General features: G+C 38.4%; 1 protein-coding gene and 1 long non-coding RNA gene across 8 annotated transcripts in view; one reads left to right on the plus strand and one right to left on the minus strand.

Annotated features, from left to right (window-relative positions):
* Positions 1-22125, minus strand: part of pde10a (phosphodiesterase 10A) — a 59334-nt gene continuing 37209 nt past the window's right edge. For 3 of the 7 annotated variants that reach the window (XM_086093641.1, XM_086093648.1, XM_086093645.1), the window contains exons 3-22: positions 16968-16996; positions 16099-16222; positions 14810-14859; positions 14573-14713; positions 14155-14310; positions 12978-13028; positions 12447-12505; positions 11653-11704; positions 9854-9996; positions 9648-9740; positions 9364-9550; positions 8186-8328; positions 7681-7764; positions 7443-7593; positions 7207-7362; positions 5300-5472; positions 4820-4931; positions 4415-4495; positions 3564-3652; positions 1-2127 (exon numbers count right to left, since the gene is read on the minus strand). In XM_086093641.1, the coding sequence (XP_085949767.1) occupies positions 2028-2127; positions 3564-3652; positions 4415-4495; positions 4820-4931; positions 5300-5472; positions 7207-7362; positions 7443-7593; positions 7681-7764; positions 8186-8328; positions 9364-9550; positions 9648-9740; positions 9854-9996; positions 11653-11704; positions 12447-12505; positions 12978-13028; positions 14155-14310; positions 14573-14713; positions 14810-14859; positions 16099-16222; positions 16968-16996 (2174 nt within the window). In that variant the 3' untranslated portion in view covers positions 1-2027. Of the gene's footprint in view, positions 2128-3563; positions 3653-4414; positions 4496-4819; positions 4932-5299; positions 5473-7205; positions 7363-7442; positions 7594-7680; positions 7765-8185; positions 8329-9363; positions 9551-9647; positions 9741-9853; positions 9997-11652; positions 11705-12446; positions 12506-12977; positions 13029-14154; positions 14311-14572; positions 14714-14809; positions 14860-16098; positions 16223-16967; positions 16997-22125 lie in introns of all 7 variants that reach the window. The other 4 variants (XM_086093642.1, XM_086093646.1, XM_086093643.1 and 1 more) reach the window with 3 other exon arrangements.
* Positions 9548-16922, plus strand: LOC147163950 (uncharacterized). Its single transcript, XR_015096957.1, has 4 exons — positions 9548-9613; positions 14192-14333; positions 15603-15670; positions 16119-16922. It is a non-coding gene; the product is annotated as an uncharacterized LOC147163950 (long non-coding RNA).

A 22125-nucleotide genomic window follows, 5' to 3' on the forward strand; every position in this document is an offset into this window, starting at 1 on the left:
TTGTGTTTTCAGGTATTTAATAAAAGTAATTTTGGCTACTGCTCTTATGTTTACATTTGAAACATTCCTCAATTATTCTGGGTAACAGTAACATGTATGAACCATTTTGTTTGTCTCAAACAAAAAAGGCCAACATTATTTTTCTTGTATAAAAAATATAAGTTAATTTAAATGTAATTCTAATTGAGAAAATAATAGGTATAATAGCAATAATATTAATCATCATCATCATCATCATCATCACCAACAATAATGATAAAGATATGCTAAACATAGTGCAGATAACGATATAACTGGTGCTGAAAAGTAGAAGGAACAGTGCAGTGTTGTGGACTTCACCGTGTTCTCAACCATGTGGGGTGAAAGTTAATAGACTCTCATACTCTTACACACACACACACACGCGCGCGCGCGCGCACGCACGCACACTACAAAAGTGCATGACTGCCATTCAGTTTAGCACCATTTGAGCAAATATGGATTCTAGATTGTACACAGTACACACCTGTTACTGTACTTTATATGCAAATGATATATCAACTTGAGTTTAAGTGCATGCTGATTGTTGCTCTTGGTTGGAACTTACTGGAAGCAATTTTGAACAGTAAGACAGAACACACCGATGCACATGCCACATTCAGGGGATCAACAGAACACTCAAAAGTCTACACAGCCAAGTTCAATTGCCAGGGTGTGCACATTTATGCAAACATTTGATCTCAGTTAAATTTTTATTCCCCGGTACATTTTTACCCCCGTAGGTCACATTAATAGAAAGTTTTGAATTACTTCTCTTAAGCCTGGCACTCAAAAGGGGGTGTGTAGACTTTTTATACATCCACACTGTTGGGGCCACCTTAGCATTTGTGAATCCAATTTTTTAGAGGGACCACGTCCACTGGAATGACCGCTCAGAACGGTCCGAGAAAACGTCCTCAGGAAGATCTCGGAAAAAATCATTTGCAGTAGAACGAGCGGACGGCGAAGAAGTCAAGCAACAATCTTGCGGAACAATCCCAGAGTTACATGCAGCTTATCAGATTTGACACTGACGACACGGAGTAGTGCTCAAGTCTCATTTCCACCAATCACCTCTTATCTTTTATGTGTGGAAATCCCATGTGAAATGTTTACAAGCCGTCTTAAAACATATGTGACTGCTTGCAGAAGTGCTCGTGATGGCCTGGGGGGGGGGGGGGGGGCAGTGCGGCGACGGGGGTCAACTTCATTGGCCATACAGTAATCCCCGACCTCTCCTGGTCGCGGTTCATCCTCTTTGAGTTGTACGATATAGCGTGCGGGATTTCTGCCATCCCTCTTGAAACAGGTTGTGTGTCTTTATTCAAGTACTGCAAAGGATTTTTGCTAAAAAGTAAGAAAGAAAAACATTCTGACGTCCCCCCCCCCCCCCAAACCCCGCCCCCACCCCGTCTATAAGGTGGCATTATTACACCATGCATGTTCAATGTACTACACATTCCTTCTGTCTCTGAATACCTTGCTGAAGTAGTAGTGACTCATTTACCACAGGAGGCAAACAGTACCATTTTAAAAGGATTCGAACCCACTCACAACAAGGTTTCACATCACCTTCCTGTGAAAGGTTCAGTGTAAGGCCTCTCAAATGCAAGACCACAAAGAATCAACTCAAATAATAACAATAATAATAATAGTAACAATAATAATAATAAAAACATAAACCAAGCCAAATAAACAACCAACATGGCATAAATCCATTTGAACAAATCAATTCCCAAACGGAGTGGATGAAGGGTGATGGGTTTTAGTCCCACCCCGTTAGCTGTCAGTCAGTCTCTGGGATCGGTACGACCATCAGCATTGACACCTCCGTCACCCAGTGAGGTAACTTGTGTTTTTTGTTAAGTCAAGGCGCCTTTTTTTTTTTGCTGATCCAGCTCCCGCTCCCGCTCCTCCCCCCCAAAAAAGGAGAAAAAAAAAAAAAAGCTTCATGACTGTGGCAAGGTTGAGGTTGAACTTGTTTTGACAAGCAGTCAACCCTTTGGTAGTCAGTTGTCCACCTTGACAGGTCCTGAATCAGAAGGCCGGACAGGAACAACGTCCTCCACCTCGCCGTGCACGATCTTCTCCCATTGGCTCAAGTTCTCCCTGCAACACGCACGGCACATGTTTTACAGTCACGCTGGATCCAAGGTGACTTTGGGATAGCACACAACCATTTACACTCACATCTACGGGCAACTTAGCCAACAATGAACGAAAAATGCACGTTTTAGGAATATGGCAGTACCCGCAGAAAACCCCCTTTCCGAGAAAGTGCGGTGAGGCGTGTAGCTCCCAAAAGGTCAGTACTATCAATGTCTGCAAACAGAAAACTAGCATAGCGGGATTTTAAAAGGATAGCGTTTAAGTTCTATTTTGTTTCATGCTGTTTTGTTTTTTTGTTTTCAAAGCTTCTGAGTATTCCATCTTAATGTTTCTTTTGCATGTATACACATTTAATATACTTTTATCTATCCATCCATCCATCCATTCCTCCCTCCCTATCCCTCTCTCTCTATCTATCCATCCATCTATCCATCCATCCATGCATCCATCCCTCCCTCCCTCCCTCCCTCCCTGCCTGCCTCCATCCATCCCTCTCTCTCTCTCTCTCTCTCTCTATCCATCCATTCCTCCCTCCCTCTCTCTCCATCCATTCATCCATCCCTGCCTGCCTGCCTCCAGCCATCCCTCTCTCTCTCTTTCTCTATCTATCTATCTATCTATGTATGTATCTATCTATCTATCCATCCCTCCTTTCCTGCCTCCCTCTATCCATCTATCTATCTATCTATCTATCTATCTATCTATCTATCTATCTATCTATCTATCTATCTATCTATCTATCTATCTATCTATCTATCTATCTATCTATCTATCTATCTATCTATCTATCTATCTATCTATCTATCTATCTATCTATCTATCTATCTATCCATCCATCCATCCAGCCAGCCATCTATCTATCTACTTTATTTACTTATTCATTATTTTTTTGTTTATTCATTTTAAAGAAACAGTATAGTATTGCATCTTAATGTTCTATTTGCATGCATACACATTCATTCCACTTGTATTTATTTATTGAATCATTTACTTTATTTATTTATTCATTTTAAGAAAACAGCATAGCAGGAATTAAGAAGCATAGCGTTGTCATTTCTATTTTGTTTCATGCTGTTTTTTAAGGTTTAAAAAAAAAAAGTTTTTAAAGCTTGTTAAGTATTTCATCTTAATGTTTTATTTGCATGCATACGCATGTATTTCACTTTTATTTATTTATTTTAATATTACAGGCATCCTATAACTAAAACAAAAATGAGATCACTTTTCGCACCCAAAAATTATTTAAAAATAGCTGTAACTCTAAAAAAAAATTGTGTTCACCCGTAATATAATAATATTATTTGAAAAGTGACACAATTATTTTACGTTATATTATTTTATTTAGTTTGGCTGCGATAACAATAAAGCTCATTGAAATGCAAAGCAAAAACAATCCGACAAATCTCTTTAGAGCGAGTGTAATACAGGTTCCTTACTTGCACGCTTTTAGAAGTGGCCTGGATGGAGGGAAAAGATCTTCTAGTGTCGTATAACATGGAATTGCTACAGCATTGTAGAATCCCACCTAAAAAAGGGAGCATAATTAGAAAGCATTCAACAGAATCAAACTCCAGGAACAACAACATGACTTCATGTGATTTATTCATCACTGCAAAAAAACATGTTGCATGTCCATAAGCTACTTTAAAGGTTTGGCAACAAATAAAGGCATCTTTGTAACCATAATAAAGATTGAGCTAATCAGTCTAACACAGTTACTATTCATCACTTCTACTGGTGGTTTGTTCATTTCAACACATTTTCAGTAACAAGAAATGCATAGTCATAGATGACCACAATATATCCTAAGGGACAGCTTGTAGATTTCTCGTGCGTTCCAATACAAAAGTGGACACAAGTTGTGGTAACTAATTTTGTGTTTATTTATTTTTAGACCAATAGACCCAGTAACCTTGACACAAAGGGAAAATGTTGATATCTCAAGTACTGTTATACACACACTAAATGTTAACGTGCAGTATTTGAAGCAAAAGTGTGATAGCAATTTTAGAATGTATATCCAATGTATGCTGGTGGGATACAATTACCCCTTGAATGTAACTGAATTTTCAATTTCCGATCGGCATAGCGCTGCCATCGACCAAAACCTTGTACCTCCTGTACCTGACCGATATTATAGATTTTTGAGAAAATATACGAAATTGACCAAATAATAACTTACAAGGTTTTGGCCCAACGCCGGCGAAACACAAATTAACAACATATTTATGAGGTACTGGCTATAAAACAATGAAATCTGTAAAGTGAGTCAAAATTGTGGTCTCACTTGGCCTTGAGGGACTTCATCCTTCTTGTCTCGATCCATCATTGAAATGGGCTGCATCCCGATCTTCTTCATCTCATCGCCCTGTGGGAAAGCAAAAAGCAAATACAGATCGCATACATTTATATAATAATAATAATAATAATAATAATAATAATAAATAATAATAATAATAAATAAAATAAATAAAATAAATATATATATTAAAAAAATACAAATATAAAAATATAAAAATATATATAAAAAATACAAAATAATAAAAATATAACAAATATAATATATATTTTTTAAATTATTATTAAAAAAATAATAATAATATTTTTTTATACAAAAAAAAAATACAAAATTTTAAATAAATAAAGTTTATTGAACCTCTTGCAACAGATGCACATCATTCTAAATTTGTACCTCGGCCCAGAATTCCGCATAGATGTCGTTGGCTGTGAGTCGTGTGATCTGCCATTGCTTAGTTACAGAACACAGGTCACATGCTGTCATCATCAGACCAATCACACGGTCCCTGGAGGCGAGCAAAGCTACGTTATCGCCTTGAGTGCTGATATACTGTTCACTCGTGTTTCTCTGTGTGAAACCAACTCAACTCATAAGAAAAAGATTCAAAGCCAGCAATAGAAGCTCATACGCTTTTCCAAAGTGTCTCATAATGACAATTAAAAAGTAACAAGTGAATATAATCAAATGATGTTCCATGGTAGATCCAAACCAAGATCTTGTGACTTTTTGCATGTAACAAGGAAACTATTGTATTATAGTCAGTCAGTCAGTTATTCATTAGAAGAGATACAAAGCACTCGATTAAAAAGGTGTGCAAGCATTCTTTGAACCGAAGTCGAAAGCCTGAAGGATTCCAAGCAACTGCGGTCTCACCTGTGTGAGTGGTTGTTGAAGTCTAGATCACCTAAGGTGAGAAGATCTGACAGTTGCTGGTGGTTATTGAAGTAAAGGGCCAGGTCCGTGGCGATGATGGCCTTCCGGATGATTTCTAGCACCTGCTCGTACTCGCTGGAATTCAGGTTGGAGAAAATATTGTGCCCTTCCAGCTATGAGAAACAAAGAGATCAATAAAAAAGCAAAGGCTCCACTTATGAGGCGTTCACTTCAGCTAGACTACAAGAGATGAACAAGATTTTAACCAGCACAGGTCTGTTGACCATTTGTTCGCGTACTTTGAGAAGAAAAGTCTGTTTGTTTGAGTCTTGCTCTGATAACCCTAACCTTTGCTCAGTGTTTGTTAGTAAAGGTAGATTGCTTTTTATTTGATTTGTTTGCCCATATATAACATCTCACTATAAGAGTAATGTGTGCCTATAACTTGAGCATACTGAGTTTTGGTTGAATAAGTTTGGAACAGCATCTTCCATTACTATTATTTTATATTTTGCATCTTAAAAAAAATCACATGTATAATATGCACCCGTGTATAATACGATAATTTTGTTTTGTGTTCGTTTGTATAATACGGTCCCGATTTGCTAGCATCAATGCACTGGCCAACAATAAAAAAAATTATAAGGTGCCAAAGATATTTTAATAAATGTGAGTAATTCTGAGCTGCTGAATCAGGAAATGATCCCCATTTCTTGGTTATTTAAAAAGTGATCAGTAGGACAGTCAAATAGTCATTTTCAATTATCAGCGTGTCACACTTCTTTTCCCATAGATTGGTCCTGCAACTTGTACTGTAACATTAGAACTCAGACTGGCAACCAGAATCCCCGTTTTCTTATCGTGTTAACTTTCTTTTGGGAGTTGTCAAAATATTTTGGTGCATTACCACTGGTGGCCAGAAGGAGGTGGTAATACACCAAATGTATTTGCCACTCACCAAAAAAAGGAAGAAATGGAAGAAGAAGAAGTAGTAGTAGTAGTCATGGCTCTTATGTGTCATATAGCAAGGATTCTACTTTTGGCCACAATGTGATGCGGAAATCTAGTTACGGTATGGGATTTTAAACTAAAAAGATAACGTTTTCTGTAGTTTTATCCAACCAAACCCGAAAAATGGATGGACCAAACTCATTCACTGCTGTTTTTTGTTTAAAAACTTTTTTTTTTAGCACCCTTAAAGGGGAAGTCAACACCCCAAAAAATTATTGACAATAATATGTTCTATGTAGCCCCACTAGTCTAAATATGTGTTGTGTTAGAGGAATATGAGTTAAGCAGCAAAATCCAGCAGTTTTTATCCATCTCAGGGGGCGGCCATTTTGCCACTTGCTGTCCACTGAAAATGACATCACAATTGCTCAGGTCTGAGATAACAACCAATCACAGCTCAGCTTCAGAAAACAGGTGAGCTGTGATTGGTCATTGCCTGAGCCCTGAGCAACTGTAATGTCATCTTCAGTCGGCAAAATGGCCGCCCACTGAAATGGATAACAACTGCTGGATTTTGCAGCATAACTCATATTACACAAACGTAATATTGATCAGAATGTCATGTTTAGGCTATTGAGGTCACATATAACATATTACTGTCAAGAAATGTTTAAGGTTGACTTCGCCTTTAATTAGCGACTAAACTTGATATCAGGACAGCGTTGCTTTGTTGGCGTTGGTGGCAACAATTTGCGAGACGCCGCAACTATGGTGACTCAAAATAATATTAATAATAATAATAATAAAAAATGCATTATTGTGTTTGGAAAGATTTAATTTTGAAGGTGGCTTTACCACGTTGGATGCGTGTCGCGTCATGGATAGTAGTAATTAATAACTGTAATTGTACATATTTTGACTAGACATAAAGTTAGTGTTGCATAGTGGAGCTCTACCTGCAAAATGGAGACAGTCTGGGAGAAGTGATGCTGCTCCATAGTGGAGGTGGAGTAGAGAGCAGCCAGCGGGTGGTCAAACTTCTGCAGATAAGTGTTGCTGTACCCTCGATGGTCCAGATCATGACACAGGCAGGCTACCAAGAGTCCCTTCTTCTGTAAAAGAAAGAGAATTCTTGCAGCTACACAACAAAGATTCATATCTTATTTCATTCGTGACCCAATGAGCAGCGGACCTCGAGCTCTGTGAAGGTCCCAGGGGTCTTCTGTAGGATAGCAAACATACAGTGGGCGACGGTCACGGCGTGCTTCCAGTTGTGGTAGGGCACACGCCGGTAGTTCTTGCGTACGGACATGGTAAATCGACACAGCTTCTCCAGCTCAAAGCTATAGCAAGTGAGAAAAGGGACGAACAAATATAAAATGACCATTAAATCAGATACCGGCGCCTTAACAGCTCAGCAAAGACCTTACCTGGTCTTTCCACAGGAGCTGTGAACCATGTAGATGAAAACTGCAGGCCAGATCTCCTCAAAGGGATTTATGTCAAAGTGAAACCTGGAGGAGGAAGAAGAGAAAGCCAATAAAAGATGATTTGATATGTTTCTCGATATGTTTCAAAGTGGAATGATTCATTTTTTTTCACTTCGATGCGCTCACATCTTTTAAATAATAATTATTTAAAAAAAATATTTTTTGGTTCAAGCATCCTTCATATTTAAATATTACTCCAGTAAAAGAAAAAAAATATATATTTTTTTATCAATTGTATCTAGTAACATCTGAAAAATAATCAAGACAAATAGAAAGTAATATATTGAAAAATACTGTAAATACATGCAGAAAAAACAACAACTTCAGCATAAGGCGACAACATAGAGCAGCACAGATGAAATGAGGACTGGATTCGGTTCTGTACTGTCGCACGACTAATAGATTTCTGCAGGCCACATGAGGTGAAACCCATAAGAAGACTCACGTTTCGATCTCTTTATAAATGAGAGTGGGAAGGTTGAGCTGAGTGAGTGTTTTCCATTCTTCTGAGGTGCAGATGCTGTGGTAAGACAGTTTCTCCATTGTCACTCTGTAAATGCATTCAGAGTGGCGAATTCGATGGTACATCTAAAACACACACAGGAAAGTCATAGGAAAGGCTTGAAAAGGCAGAAAGTATAACCAATGACATAAATCCATCTTACAGTATATGGACAAAGGTTTTGAGGCATATCTCCATCAACTCATTTAAACCCAAAAACGTCTAAATAAGTTGTTAATACTTTGTCCTTCACTCAGAAAAACGTATTTATATGTTTTTTAAATGTTTTTTTCCTTTTTTTTTCTTTCTTGTTTTTTTATAATGTTAATGTTTTTTTTTTTAATGCTAGGGTATACAGAAGAGGTCGCTTAAATCAATGGCAGTTATTATAAAAAACGGCCAGCAGGTGGCAGCAGAGTATAAGAGATCAGCCAGGGCCATGTTGCAACAAGCTCTTTTTGCCAGTGTTTTCAACAGGTTTGTGAATAATGATGAAACTTAGCTATATTCTAATGCTAACTGCTGCGAAACGGAAACAGATACAAATATACTTTTTTTTTCCTGATAAAAGAAGAGACTCTAATCTTTCTTTTGGTAGGGCTTTCATGTTTTTCTAGCAATAGAACAGAATATTTTGTGGACCTTGCAAAATCAGTCAAAATCCAGTAAAACAGCCGAAAGGGAAGGGGGTAATTGCTGGGAGTGAATGAGTTTTTAACCAGCGGTTCTTCCTCCAGAATCTTAGCAACACATTTCGGATAACTCAATTTATCTTTGTGGGAACCGTTTCACTGTCCCAGCCTACTCCATAAAAGCACAGTTGGATGAGTTTGATAGTTTGAGACCATGTGGCTAAATGAGCAAAAAGTTCCACACGCTCCAAAAGTCTTCCCAGGAATGTGTTCCAGCTGACTCCATTTTATCTTCCTGCTGGCGTAATGAACAGGTGCAACGACGCTTTTTGTCCATATAGTTGAAATCAACAAGCATGTTAACTCACCGCAACAATCAACTAAATCCTAATACAAACAAACACTCCCATATGGAAGCAACATCTCATTATGAATCTTTTATAGATGCGTACTGTTGCTGTAAATGAGCGTATTTGTTGACTGACTCACATTTGCACAGTGTAAGGCCAGGGCACAGAAGACAGCAAACATCTTGAAGTTGTTCTCATCTGTTTTAGTGAAGGCACTACCGCTTAACTTATTCACCATCTGCACCACTCCGATAACAGCCCCCCTGCTCACGATGGGCATGCACAGGATGTTCCGCGTGGTGTAACCGGTTTTCAGGTCCACCTCTCTGTCGAGTAGGATCCAATCATCACAAAGTCAGTTTGATGGTGTTTTGAGGGGAGAGAAGAAGGTGAGTTGTTCATGAAATTGCTTTGAGTGTTTACCGGTTAAACCGCGGGTCTGCATAGGCATCTGGGATATTTAAGACTTCCCCTGTCCGAGCCACTTGACCAGCTATTCCTTTCTCTATAGAAAACCTGCAGTCAATTAACATGACAATTCACGATCAGACAGTCAAAGATGCACTATTCACAAATTCTTTGCAAATCAAACGTGTAGCTGAGGGTGGCAGAAAGATGATTTTACACACCTAATTTCTTTGGTTTTCCTAAAGACTGGCCTGCCTTCTTTCTCCTCACCAATATCGAACAGGTCAGAATACAGTTCTTTGTTGTTTTGATCTACCTGGAAGAGTGCACACCTGTCGGCATTCACCAGGTTTTTTGCATATATCTGCAAAGAAAGCAAAGATAGCCATTAGAACCACTAGGCACAACATAATGATGTACTATTTATTAGTATCATTTGTACACATTTTAGGATGGCAATAGTTTGCTTCCTGGAGTACCTATGTGCGGAATACGGGACACTTCAATTTAGTTGAAAATAAAATTTACAATAAATTCTCAATATGGTTATTACTTTAGTTCATGCTAATTCTATCACAGTAAATTATGTAGAGTAAATTTTACTCTACACAGAGTCCATTTGGTCCCACTCTAATTTACACTTGAAAGAGAGTAAAATATTAAATATTAAGTATTTTTAGTGTGTACGAGAGAATGTGCCTATCCCATGAAAAAAATAACATTTGCAAGGAGAGATTGACTACATTTGAAAGTTTATTTCAAAAAAAGTTACACAAGCGTTGAGGAACAAACTAACGACCTTCAGCTTGGGAGACCGCCACTCTATCACCTGAGCTATGCCACCTCTACTCTTTCTTATATCCAAAATGAGAGTGGAGTTACGAAGATTCCAGCTGACACGAGCGATATACTAACACACAGTAGGAGCTGCGTGGTTCAGGGAGCAGATTGGCTGTCTCCCAACCTGAAGCTGTGGGTCTGTTCCTCAACACTTGAGTGACTATTTTTTTTTAAAACTCTCTTCCAAGTGTAAATTCGGCTCTGTGGACCAAATAAGTTTTGAGTAAAATTTACGTAACAGAATTTACTGTGTATCTTGGTTGGCAGTTCAACAGCTGTCAATGTCAAGTCAAGTCTGTCACTATAGTCACTACTCATTATCCAACCTTTCATCTATTGGAAGCTGGCTGTGCCGTCTACCTCGCTTTACCGTATTGTGACATTGGATCGATGCCGCCAGAAAAACGCAGCTGGTGTTGGGTCTGACCGTCATTTCCCATGATTCTTAGATATGGAAGCAGGAAGTAATTCTAGTTCTGGTTTGACAAATACACACCTGCTAGCGATTTAACAGTTAAATTCCTTTTTAATTGGTTTGTCGTATGAATCACTATGAGAACTGTGTGATTGACATGCACAAGGCCGGTGAAACCCGCCGGGACTCAAGGCTCAAATGCGGGACTGTCCCGTAAAACCAGTACGTCTGGTCACCTTAACTATTGTCATGTTTGGGTTCTGTTTTCCTTGTGTGTTCTCCCTTGGTCTTGTCAAGTGTGTGATCCTGCCCTTCCTCGTGTGAACCAATCAGTGCCCTCAGCCACTTGTGTCTTGCCCCAGGTGTGTCTTGTTGTGTCATTAGCGTCTGTGTATTTAGTCTCCTGTCTCCCCTCTGTCTGTGTTGGTTCATTGTCTTTCCCTCATGTCATGCTGCCCGTTTTTGCCTTGCTGTCCTCCCCATGTTTTGTTTTATCTTGTAATTTGGAGTTCGCTTTTTGTTTTGTAGAAATTAAAGTCCCTTTTTTTCACTTCACCTTCGCCTCCTTGCCCTGCTTCCCTGCGACTGGCTCCTCCACCAAACTTTACCTTCTTGACAACTATGACTTTTTTTCTTTCTTTTATTTTTTTGTGGGGGAAGGAGAGATGCTAGATGCGATTCAATTTGAATGTCAATTGTAGATGTCAACATGAATAAAGTTTTAGGTGCTTTGAGGAACACGAAGTAATCAAGAATCCCACTTACCATAATGTGTTCAAGTAGAGAATCTATTGCCACAATATTATCAAAGTATGTTCTGTCAAAAGAGAAGAAAATATTCCAGACGTTTGCCAAAACATTCAAGACGTGAAAGTGAGAGCGCACTCTTAGCTTGTTATTACGCTGATACAATTATTAATATTGTTTTTCTGTTTTACATATATATATTCTTTAAAGTGTTTTTGATTTTAGTTAGATCAATAAAACTGTGGTAGAATGTGGTCTGTTTTCCCCCTAAGGAAGTGAGGTGTCAGAATCCACACAGCAGGTATGCGAGAATCTCTGGAGCCAGCTCTCCCGAGGTCAATAGTTTATCTAGGAAGCCAATTGTATACCTCATGTTTGTTAAGGACTGGAAGAACTCAATAGGAGTTGGCCAGATTGTATCTCACTCTGCTGACAGGACAAGATCAAAAGGGGGGCCTGGTAGAGGGAGAAGGGGGGCCAAGTGTGGTCCACATCCCGAAGGAAGAGATAAGAGAGGGGGTGTGTAGAATTGGGGTGACAGGAAATATCACATGCTGAGAAAGGGCCGAATGGTCAAAGAGGGGGAGGGAACCATATGTATATATGCATGCATGAACTTTGTAAAGAGCACATCTGTGGGTGAGCTGCGATGATTGAGCAGTACCACAGGTGACTTTCAGAATCTGAAATAAAGCTGGCAAACTTGTTCACAGATTTCCACTTTGAATTTATTTGAACACGCAGAAATCAAGGAAATGATTTCCAACAACGCTAATGCTAATTAAGTGTTGTCAAGACAGTGTGACTCTTACTTTGACACATCTAATAGGAAATCATTGAGCTCCGTCTGTTTAGCGAGGCCTCGGCACACCTACAAGAAGAAGAAGTAGGTCAGGTCATACGTGAAGTCACACATTTCCCATAGCACACTCGCAGAATCCTGCTTGTACTCCAAACACACCAACATGTCCATCTAGTGACAGTGTTTTGCAGCATGCAGCCAGCCCAGGAGTGCCGTGCGCTGCAGTCCTATGCAGCTCACAGAGAGTCAGAGGCCCACTGCGGCCAGTTCTGCAGTGGGACGCCGTTTCTCTTAGGTGTTATGCTACGGGTTCGCATAAAAACAGTGCCAGGGCGTAATGACGTCCTCGGAGACCTGTTTGTTGAATCTACGGCTTAGCTGATTGGACAGGGCCCGGTCACAACCCCGTTCCAGTACACAGTGGATTTCTCCATTAAAAACAGCAGAGCCGAACCAGAACAAACAATGTTGCTAACATCATAATAATCAAGTGCATTGCATTTGCAACAGTGTGCACAGGTCCCTGTGGACATTTGCTCACCTGTACTTGATGAATGGCAACTGACGCCCACGCTAGGTTTGCTGTTGCAACCTGAAAAAAAAAGAGGTAAAAGTTTACTCTCACATTTGGTGGTAACACTAAATGAATCGAAGGACACTTTTGAAAACAGTGTTGCTAATTCGTTTTCACATTTGAACAGTAATGAATAAAAGTCAATTTGTTTCATGTACTTTTCACAAGAATTAGTAGGATTGTTGAATAAGATGTATTTTAAAGAAAGTTAAAATTTTCTCATTTTGAATTTGAATGCTTGATTTTTAAAATTTGACCACATGGATATATCCTGCCAAACTTTATATTCTATTATTAAAAATTTTTTTTTTGCATGCATGGGGTGAAAATGGGCTACGCTAGTATTTAGTTACATGACAGTGTATGAGATTGTGAAAAGGGCATTGTCTGATGCAAATTTCCCTAAAGGGATATTCAGTTTTAATTTAGATTTAATATAATTTAGTTCCACACGGGAAATGTCAATTTAAATGCATTCTATGTAACCTACCAACCTTTTTATAATGGATTTTTTGTTGGAATAGTTAACATGAACATTCATGCTAATATAGTTTTAATTACTCCCCTTTAAAAGTAGGCTATAGTTTTACCACAATAACAGCACTATTATATAAAAGGTACCTTTCTAAGTACACAATGACACCATACTTTCAAACAGTAAAATCAAGGTAAAAATACATTAAAACCATCATTGTCGTAAATGGACTAGACTCGATGAGGGGGAGTATGAAATGCTGAACAGGTGTGTTTTGATTTTGGCCTTAAAGAGGTTTGACTTCAAAAAATAAATATGAGATAAGAAAGCAACAGTTCAGATTTTATTTCCAGTTATTACAGCTGGATCAGATGCACTGCTAGGAGGACATTATTTGTAACAAAACACCACATTTTTAGGTTTTCGGAAATTAATAAATTGAGTGAGTGAAACTTAATATTTAGTTGCAAACCCTAATTAAGGAATTGACATCACTGTTCCAAAACCTTCGTTTGACAATAACTACATGAACTATTATCATGGGAATTATTTGCTTCATAGAAAGACCCGTAATGTAAAAATTAAAAAAATCAGAATCCCTCCCTTCCGAGTTGAGTTTCAGATTAGGGTGAATGCCAGTCTTGGCTAAATCTTTCTAACTGAACTGACCTCTTGGTGACTGAGATTGAACGGGTCCTTTCCCCAGTGTCGACGCAGCTCCAGTATGGCGATGAGGTCCCCGATGGCAGTGAGGATGGGAAGGCACAAGACAGAATGAACACGGATCCCTGAGTCCTGCCCTGTGCCATCTGGAAAGCGCTCGTCCTGGAACACAAAAGACCATGAAGGTCCTTTTTGAAAGCGGTCTTATATAGTTCACTATGGTCCAGTCATACAATAATATGAAACTTTAACCACATGAAAATTCTGGTTAAATATTTCAATGTCTTTGCAGTTATATTTTTATTAATACATGCTGTTGAGAAAATATCCCAATATAATAACATAGTGCTTCATTAAAAAAAAAAAAAAAGTATATACACCTTTCTTCCTAAATTAACACAAAATATGGACTGGCAGATATTACCCCCATGATGTCTTCTACTAAAAGTGTTTTGCGAGTCTTGGCAACATGAGCTGCAATGGTTGTCCCGAATGCGATGGGGCCAGAGGGGACAAGGCTTGGGGGACCGTCCTTGGTCCTTGTTGGGGTGAACAAACATAAACTCTGATTGGAAGCATGGGAAAGAACAGATAAAGTATGAAGAAAAATGTCAAGACTACAGTTGCTCAGAAATTGTGTTATTAATTGTCTCGCACTTACATTGTTGCATTCTCCCAAAAAGTAAAGTGCAAATCCGTCAGCTTTTGTTGCTGCAGTCACAAAACATGACAAACATGATCAGTTAAAAAATAAGTGGAAATACAACAGGTTAGTTGATAGTTGATAGCTTCCTTTAAATCGATCCTTATAGAGTTGTTGGTGTTGTCAGTTACCTTGAAAAAGTAATTTTATAGATTACGTGCTTTAAAAAGTTACTTAGTTACTTTATAGGGTACTTGCTTTAAAAAGTAACATAGTTACTTTACACACTACTCGCTTTTAAAAGTAACTTAGCTACCTTATAGATTACTCGCTTCAAAAGTAACTTAGTTACATTTATCAGATACCGGTTTTGCCACTTAATTAGAAATAAAATTTTAATAGTGACATAAAAAAACGTTGTTTTTACTAAAAATAAAATAAAGACAACTTATTGACTGTAATAAAAAAAAAGAGTATTTTCAAGTTTTCACTTAACATAAATTTCCTAATTGTTTTTAATTAAAAAAATAAATAAAAAGAGTCTTTTTGGACTTCACTTAACAAAAATAATTTATTTAAAATAAATTCTAAAATAAAGGCAGTTTTTCTAACTAATTAACTAATAATGTTGTAACGGCAAAAATAAAATTTTATAATGTACCGGTACATCGTTTATAAATATAGTGATTAACTTTGGTGATTCTGTGATCCTTTTTTTGTTTGTTTGTTTGTTTTGACATAGTTATTGTAGCTCTGTAGATACCACTTTCCATCCATCCATTTACAGTACTATAACACTTGTCTTCATTAGGGACGCTGGTGAGTTGGAACCTATCCCAGATGACTCTACAGTCTAAAATGGTTGCCACACAATCGCGGGTAATGTTGTTTCCATATTTTCACAAATAATAATAATAATACTTAATGTCAAGTAAGACTGGAGTTTAAGACTAACTGTCAATACATCATCAGCTTGGATGCTCACTTGCTTCATATTGGCACATTGAGTCTCTGCACCAATAAATCTGAAAACCTGTGTACGTGCTTTTGTGCTTCTGTTTAGGTTGGCAACAGAACTTAGTAGTTACGGTAACTTTGTAACGTCTGTGTGAACAGTAGCTGAGATATTTACAGTTACTAGTACTATCTTTTTTTGGGATAGGAAAGTATCCAAAGGAGACGTTTATTTCTCTTAAGTGTATGACTCATTTGGCAATTAATTTATGCTATTTGTGTCTATTAAAGGGATGGACAAAAAAAAATAATAATAATTTAAGCATCTAACTAAACCTAACACCATCTTGTACCTGTTTTAATGATGTTGCAGAGTTCATAGAGCAGCAGCTTGTTGTCTCCTCCAGTGTCCAGGCGCTGCTCCATGTAGCTGTTGAGTTCATACACCACACCCTGCATGTTCGCATCCTGGTACTGCTAGACACAAAAACACCCACAAATTACTTTCCATACCATCCATCTTAAGTAAACAACAATGAAATATATAGATAGAAAACAACTGCAAGGATTTTTGTTGTCGAACGAACCAGGATCTTCCCACCATTCTCCTATAATCACAACATTACCCGCATCCTCACCCTTAACCTGCTCCCTCACCGCCGCATTCTAGCTGAGGGATCACCAACCCCGTATCCCGAGAGGGGGCCATCGGAGCCTCACAGCTCTGATTAAAGCGCTGTCGAGCTTTGATGCTCACATTCATCTTAAAAGTGTGCTTACGTAACAGGCAGACCCCCTGCCTCGCACGGGGCCGAAGACCTGTCATGTCTACGCCTGAAGGGAGGGTGAGGACGGGGGTGCGGCGGGGAGAGCGGCGCACTCGAAAGCCTCCCTCTAGGGATCCATTTGACCCTCCCACATCCTGTTTGCGCAGACGTATGGATGACGCACCGAAAGGTTGAGTGACCCTCATTTTTTCTGCGTATATGGGTTTGTACGTCGCTTTCATTGAGGTCATGGATCCCACTAAGCGGACTGAGGTTCTGATTCCTGTGGGCAGGTGTGGTTGCGCAAGGGACATTTGTCCAACTGTCAAGTTCATATTTGTGTACCATCAAATGACAGAGACTCCAGATTGTCACACAAAACCTGCAACATTTGGCATATTTTGCCATGTTATGTAACATACAAAAGTTTATGATCACATTGAGGCAAAACCTACCCTGCTGATCTCTTTGGATGACGTGTCATCTGTGAAGAGAAAACAAACCCGTATTAGACAAAATCACTGGAAAATCGTTAGTTAGCATTGTGTATAGGATTACTAGGCAATAAGCATCCATCTTCATCCGTCTTTCATGATCTAATAAGAGCTGGTCAGTGTTGTCTATGTTGTTAAACCCCACTCATCATTGTCTTACTATGTGCAGTTTTTTTCCCAGGTCTATACTGTGCTCCCCTTTTACGAGCACAGATTGTGCCTTGTTTTTGTTTCCCTCCCTCCTTCTTGATGTTTCCTTTTTTTTCCCCATCTAAGAAACTCGGGGCGCTAATTAGCAAGCTGCCAGGCTTCCCATTCTGTCGCCCTCTGTTGATCATTCTTATTTTTGCTCTTTCTCAGACAGGTTGTGACTGAAGACAGATTTCATGACTGTTTTTACATACTTGGCCAATAAATCTGATTCTGACAAACTGGTCAGTAAATTTTATTTCTAGGGTTCAATGGTGAATAATGGCTCACTACAAGGACAAAGACCCTATGTTGGAGAAACTAAGCAACCTGAACACAATTTTGGACCAGCGTCTCTGCTCACCGCTCCCTCAGAGGATGGGTCAAATGCGGAGAATGAATTTCGCCCCACTTAGGTGGGTGTGACAATCAGTGGTACTTTAACTTTAAATAAAGTCAGGTCAGGTCAGTTTTGTCCGGCTTAAACTGACCAGTGAGAGACAGCCGGGTGCAACAGGAAATACAGTCTACATGCAAATATAAATTAGTAGTAGAAGAAGTAGAATAGGCTCCTCTAGCTATTAGCTTATGTGGTAACATAACACTTTTTACACATTTTAGCAACACATCTGTAGGTAATTTGTATTGTGGTGATGACTTGCGGGACACCAACTCAATTTAAGCAGTTGCTCTTTCATTTCTGAAGTCCCACTGCACTGCCTGATAGCTATCGTTCCGTTCCTCATCACAATCACTGAGTCATGGCTCATCCGTACTTGATGAGGACCACATAGCCTTCATAAAAAAAAAATCAATTTACAGTAATATTGAACATGTTTGACATTTCCGATCGGTGCACATTTTGTAGCAAATCAGGGAGCAGCAGACACAACCCACAACATTGATCGCAATCATTTTTTAAATCACCCTGACTATCTTTCTACGCGTGCAAAACAGAACAAAAATACTATGTGAGTAACAATTTTATTTTATGAGTATTTATTTTGTGGGATTTTGCACTTTACCAACTCTGCTGTATGGATGCTCCAAACAAAGTATTGGTATTTATCAATAATGAATTACAATTAATGTCAGTGTAGTGTCGAGTAGCACATAACAACATTTATTTTTAGTCAGCGTCTGCTTCGTTATGCAAGCCAAACACTCGTCAGACACATTTTAGGAGCAAACGACTCACATGTGACCACCCTGTAGTTGCCACTCCCTCCAGAGAATTAAATCTGGGGACTATGACCTGAAGAAACATTTTGGATACAAGGAAGTGTTCGGCCTGAAATAATCCTTTAATTGGACATTTGTATGCTAATACCATTCTGGCGGGCTTTCTTTGCTATTACTACATGAGTGAGCAATTGGTTGGCCAATGAAAGAAATATCTGGAAATATTTTATGTGTGTAACCTGGAGAACAGTTGCTCTTGACCAACATGTAAGTTCAACAACCTACTTGCAAACCACTTGTAGTCTATATATAAAAAAAAGATTCTCAGATGTGAGTCCATACATCGCACAAACATGCACATCCAGTTTTTCCAGCAATAATGCAAACAACAGGAAACGTCCATTTGAAGGCTGGGTGAATTCTCAGCACTGTTTGCAAGACTATAAAATGAATGAATAAATTAAAAGAAGGACGCATTGCACATAAATTGTGGATTTATATTTCCTCTTCTTTTACTCGGGGAGACATTTGTTTCAATTATGATGCTATTAAAAGCAAAATCCAGAGAGAAATCATTTGACTTGACAAGTAGAAAATTCCGAGACCTCTTGTGCAAATTCCTGGAGGGATTTGAGGCTATTGGGAAGACACTAAACACACGAAAATTGACTTTGGATGTAGACATTCATGACAGTATTTGATGATAGCCAATGATAACAGTTACTGGATTTACACTAGTTGGGATGAAAATAAAATCATTCACACAGTTTGAGCAGTCTTCAGCGCACATGAGTCAACAGAGCACAAGAGCAGAAAGTGCTCTGATCGCTTTGATATCATTTCATGTGATCCAACCATGCAAAGCCTCGGGTGCATTGGAGAAAAGAAATCTTGCTGACTCAAGCTGGTGCAAGCTTTGAAACAACCCTCTGTGCATGTGAAGAAAGAATTAGAGCCGGCCACATTGTTTGCTGTTTTAAACATGCCTCCCTTAGTTTCCTAAGTTAGCCGTGAGTTGCTATTTAAAGTCAACCCCTGGCCATGTGTGCCGTCAAACAGAGGACAGGGAACTGCACTTAAAGAATGCAAAGCCTTTGAGAAAAATAAGACAAATCATCGTTCTTTTTTTTTTTTACAGGCAGTTTTTTTGTTTGTTTCAAAAATGACTTTTTGATGCCTGTTGCATAGAAGATTTAAACGCCGTAAACTAGTATAGCACGTGAGTCTTTGTTACTGAACAATCCAATATGGAATTTGATTTGAATAATAATGGAATGAAACTCAATGCTAAATGAATGGCAGGAATTCCAACACAGTCTGGATGCAGTAAGACCTAATGTTATATCCAGTGCTACATGTAGTCCATATGAAATATTAGATTACAAAGGATGGGAAACTATGCAAGATGTTAGACTGTCTAAATCAAAGGTGTCCAAACTACGACCCGTTGGCCATTTGCGGTCTAATATATAACTAATAAATAAAATGTTTCTTTGTCATAGTCAGAATTGTGCATATATCAGTATGTATATATGCAGTTGTGTGTTATAGGATATTATATTACATATAATTTTCTTAATTGTGCGTGTACTCGTGTATAATACAAACAAAAAAAAGGACGTTATTCTTGAGAAATTACAGCATGATCCTCAAGTAAAATCTGCTTTAAAGATTCATTTTTTTTGGTGCAATCATGCATGCATTTTATTTTATTTTTTACAGTTATGTACCTATTTTATAAAATGTATGAAGGTTCGAACATTGAGAATGTTTAGACAAGAGAGAAATGTGAGAAAATGAGCCTTAAAACATTTATAATAAATATAAAACATAAAGCTAACCACTTCGCGGATTTCATTTATCGTGGGTATTTTTTGGAACCTAACCCCAGCGGAAAACGAGGTAACGCTGTATTCATTAATATTTAGTCTAAGTATGTGCAGAGGCAGGTTAGACCGGGTGTTGGCAATTTCCAGACGCGTGCAAGCTGCTGCATTTAAAAATTGCCGTTTGCTGCGGTCGTGGGCGTGAACAAAGCCATCCAATAACTCTAGAGAACACGTCTACTGAACTATGAAAATTACTTTAAATGAATACGAGTTTTTCAGACTTTATCAAACTGAAAAAACTAAACGAGAGTCAGTATAGCCAAATTCAAAGCTCTTTGGTGAACTGTTGTTGAGGACACAAACATGAATGAGAAGGTGTGTGGACACTACTCTGGACTGAGACCTTTCAGCTATGCACAATCCCTCATTTGGCTGCGTCTAACTTGCAAGATCATTGACGGGAGCTTTATTGATCTGCTGCCACGGTTACATAATCTCCCACAGGACACTAAGCGGCCAGACTGACTCAGCGCTCGATACGTGTCAGCCTAGTGGTGGTCTTCAATTGACCTCGTTTATGGAGGACATACTGTAGTGGCTGGTGAAGATGTCGTCTGCTGTCTTCCAGGAAACTGGCAAGTTTGAAATGACAGATTTGCACCTTTGAAAAAAGCAAAAGAATGCCACCCAGAGTTGGAGTTCCCAACACTCGTTAATCATCAACTAACACACATTGTAGTTATTTTTAAATTAGCTGTATTTCAGACAACACTTTTCCAGCATTTGAAGCTGAACCAAGAGTGTTTTGTTGTGCTGGCATGCGCACCCGCATCCCCTCCCTCGCCCTGGTGGCAAGCCCTGCAGGTGAGACGGAGCTCTTATCCCACCAGTGGGGGGTATGTGGAACTGGGGCATGCCACACAAACACATCTTTGTCTGTGTGTCAGTGCTATCCACACTGTGATCTAAAATGGGGAATCAGCTGCTTAACACGCTTGGCCTTTAGGCTCAGTTGAAAGCGTCTAATCTGAAACAGAATACATATTTTTCAAGCACTTTTTCAAAGCGGCATTGGGATGGTCAACCCGCCTGATCTGGATTACCACACTTAACTCATTCACTGCCATTGACGGCTATAAATCTCAAAAATTCCTTTCAACTATTTCTATTAGTTTAACATTTCCCCCCCACTTTTGTTAACAAGAGTAAAATAAATAAATAAGTAACTAACTAATAAATAAGTACAATTTGCGATTTATCGTGAGTTAACTAGTGAAGTCATGCGATTAATTACAATTAAAAAAAATTATCGTCTGTTGAGATGATAGATTATTATTATTTTTTACTTGAATAGTTAACTCACAATTAATCACACATTTTATATCTGTTCTAAATGTACAATAAAAAATCTAGGTTTTCACAACTCTTGTTAACAAAAGTAGAAAAAAAAAGTTAAACTAATAGAAATAGTTACAATTATTATTTTTTGACGTTTATAACCGTCAATGGCGGTGAATGAGTTAAATAGAACTACAGTGGACTCTTGCTCTCCGTTTGAGATAGGGACTGAGCACAACCACAAATCGTGAATATCTGTGAATAATTGACACTCCCCTAAAAATGATGATAAAAAATTATTAGGGATGTAAGGAAAACCGATTTGAATTGGAAAATCAGTTTTGATTCAGATGTGAGTGCATTGAACTGAACTAAATCATTCTACCTGAAAATATATTAAGATAGTGATACGTATCAATTTGTCTTTGATATATATATATATTTCTAACCATCAATACAACACAAACTAAGATCCCAAATCACTTAAATAGCATTTTAAATGTGTACAAATATCTTTAAAAACCGTACAGCACAATAATCAGCTTACAAACTAAGAATGCATTACACAACGTACAGTACCT

Source organism: Leptonotus elevatus, chromosome 13, assembly GCF_054856555.1.
Source record: "Leptonotus elevatus isolate MCC_2025b chromosome 13, RoL_Lele_1.0, whole genome shotgun sequence".
Classification (NCBI taxonomy): Eukaryota; Metazoa; Chordata; class Actinopteri; order Syngnathiformes; family Syngnathidae; genus Leptonotus; species Leptonotus elevatus.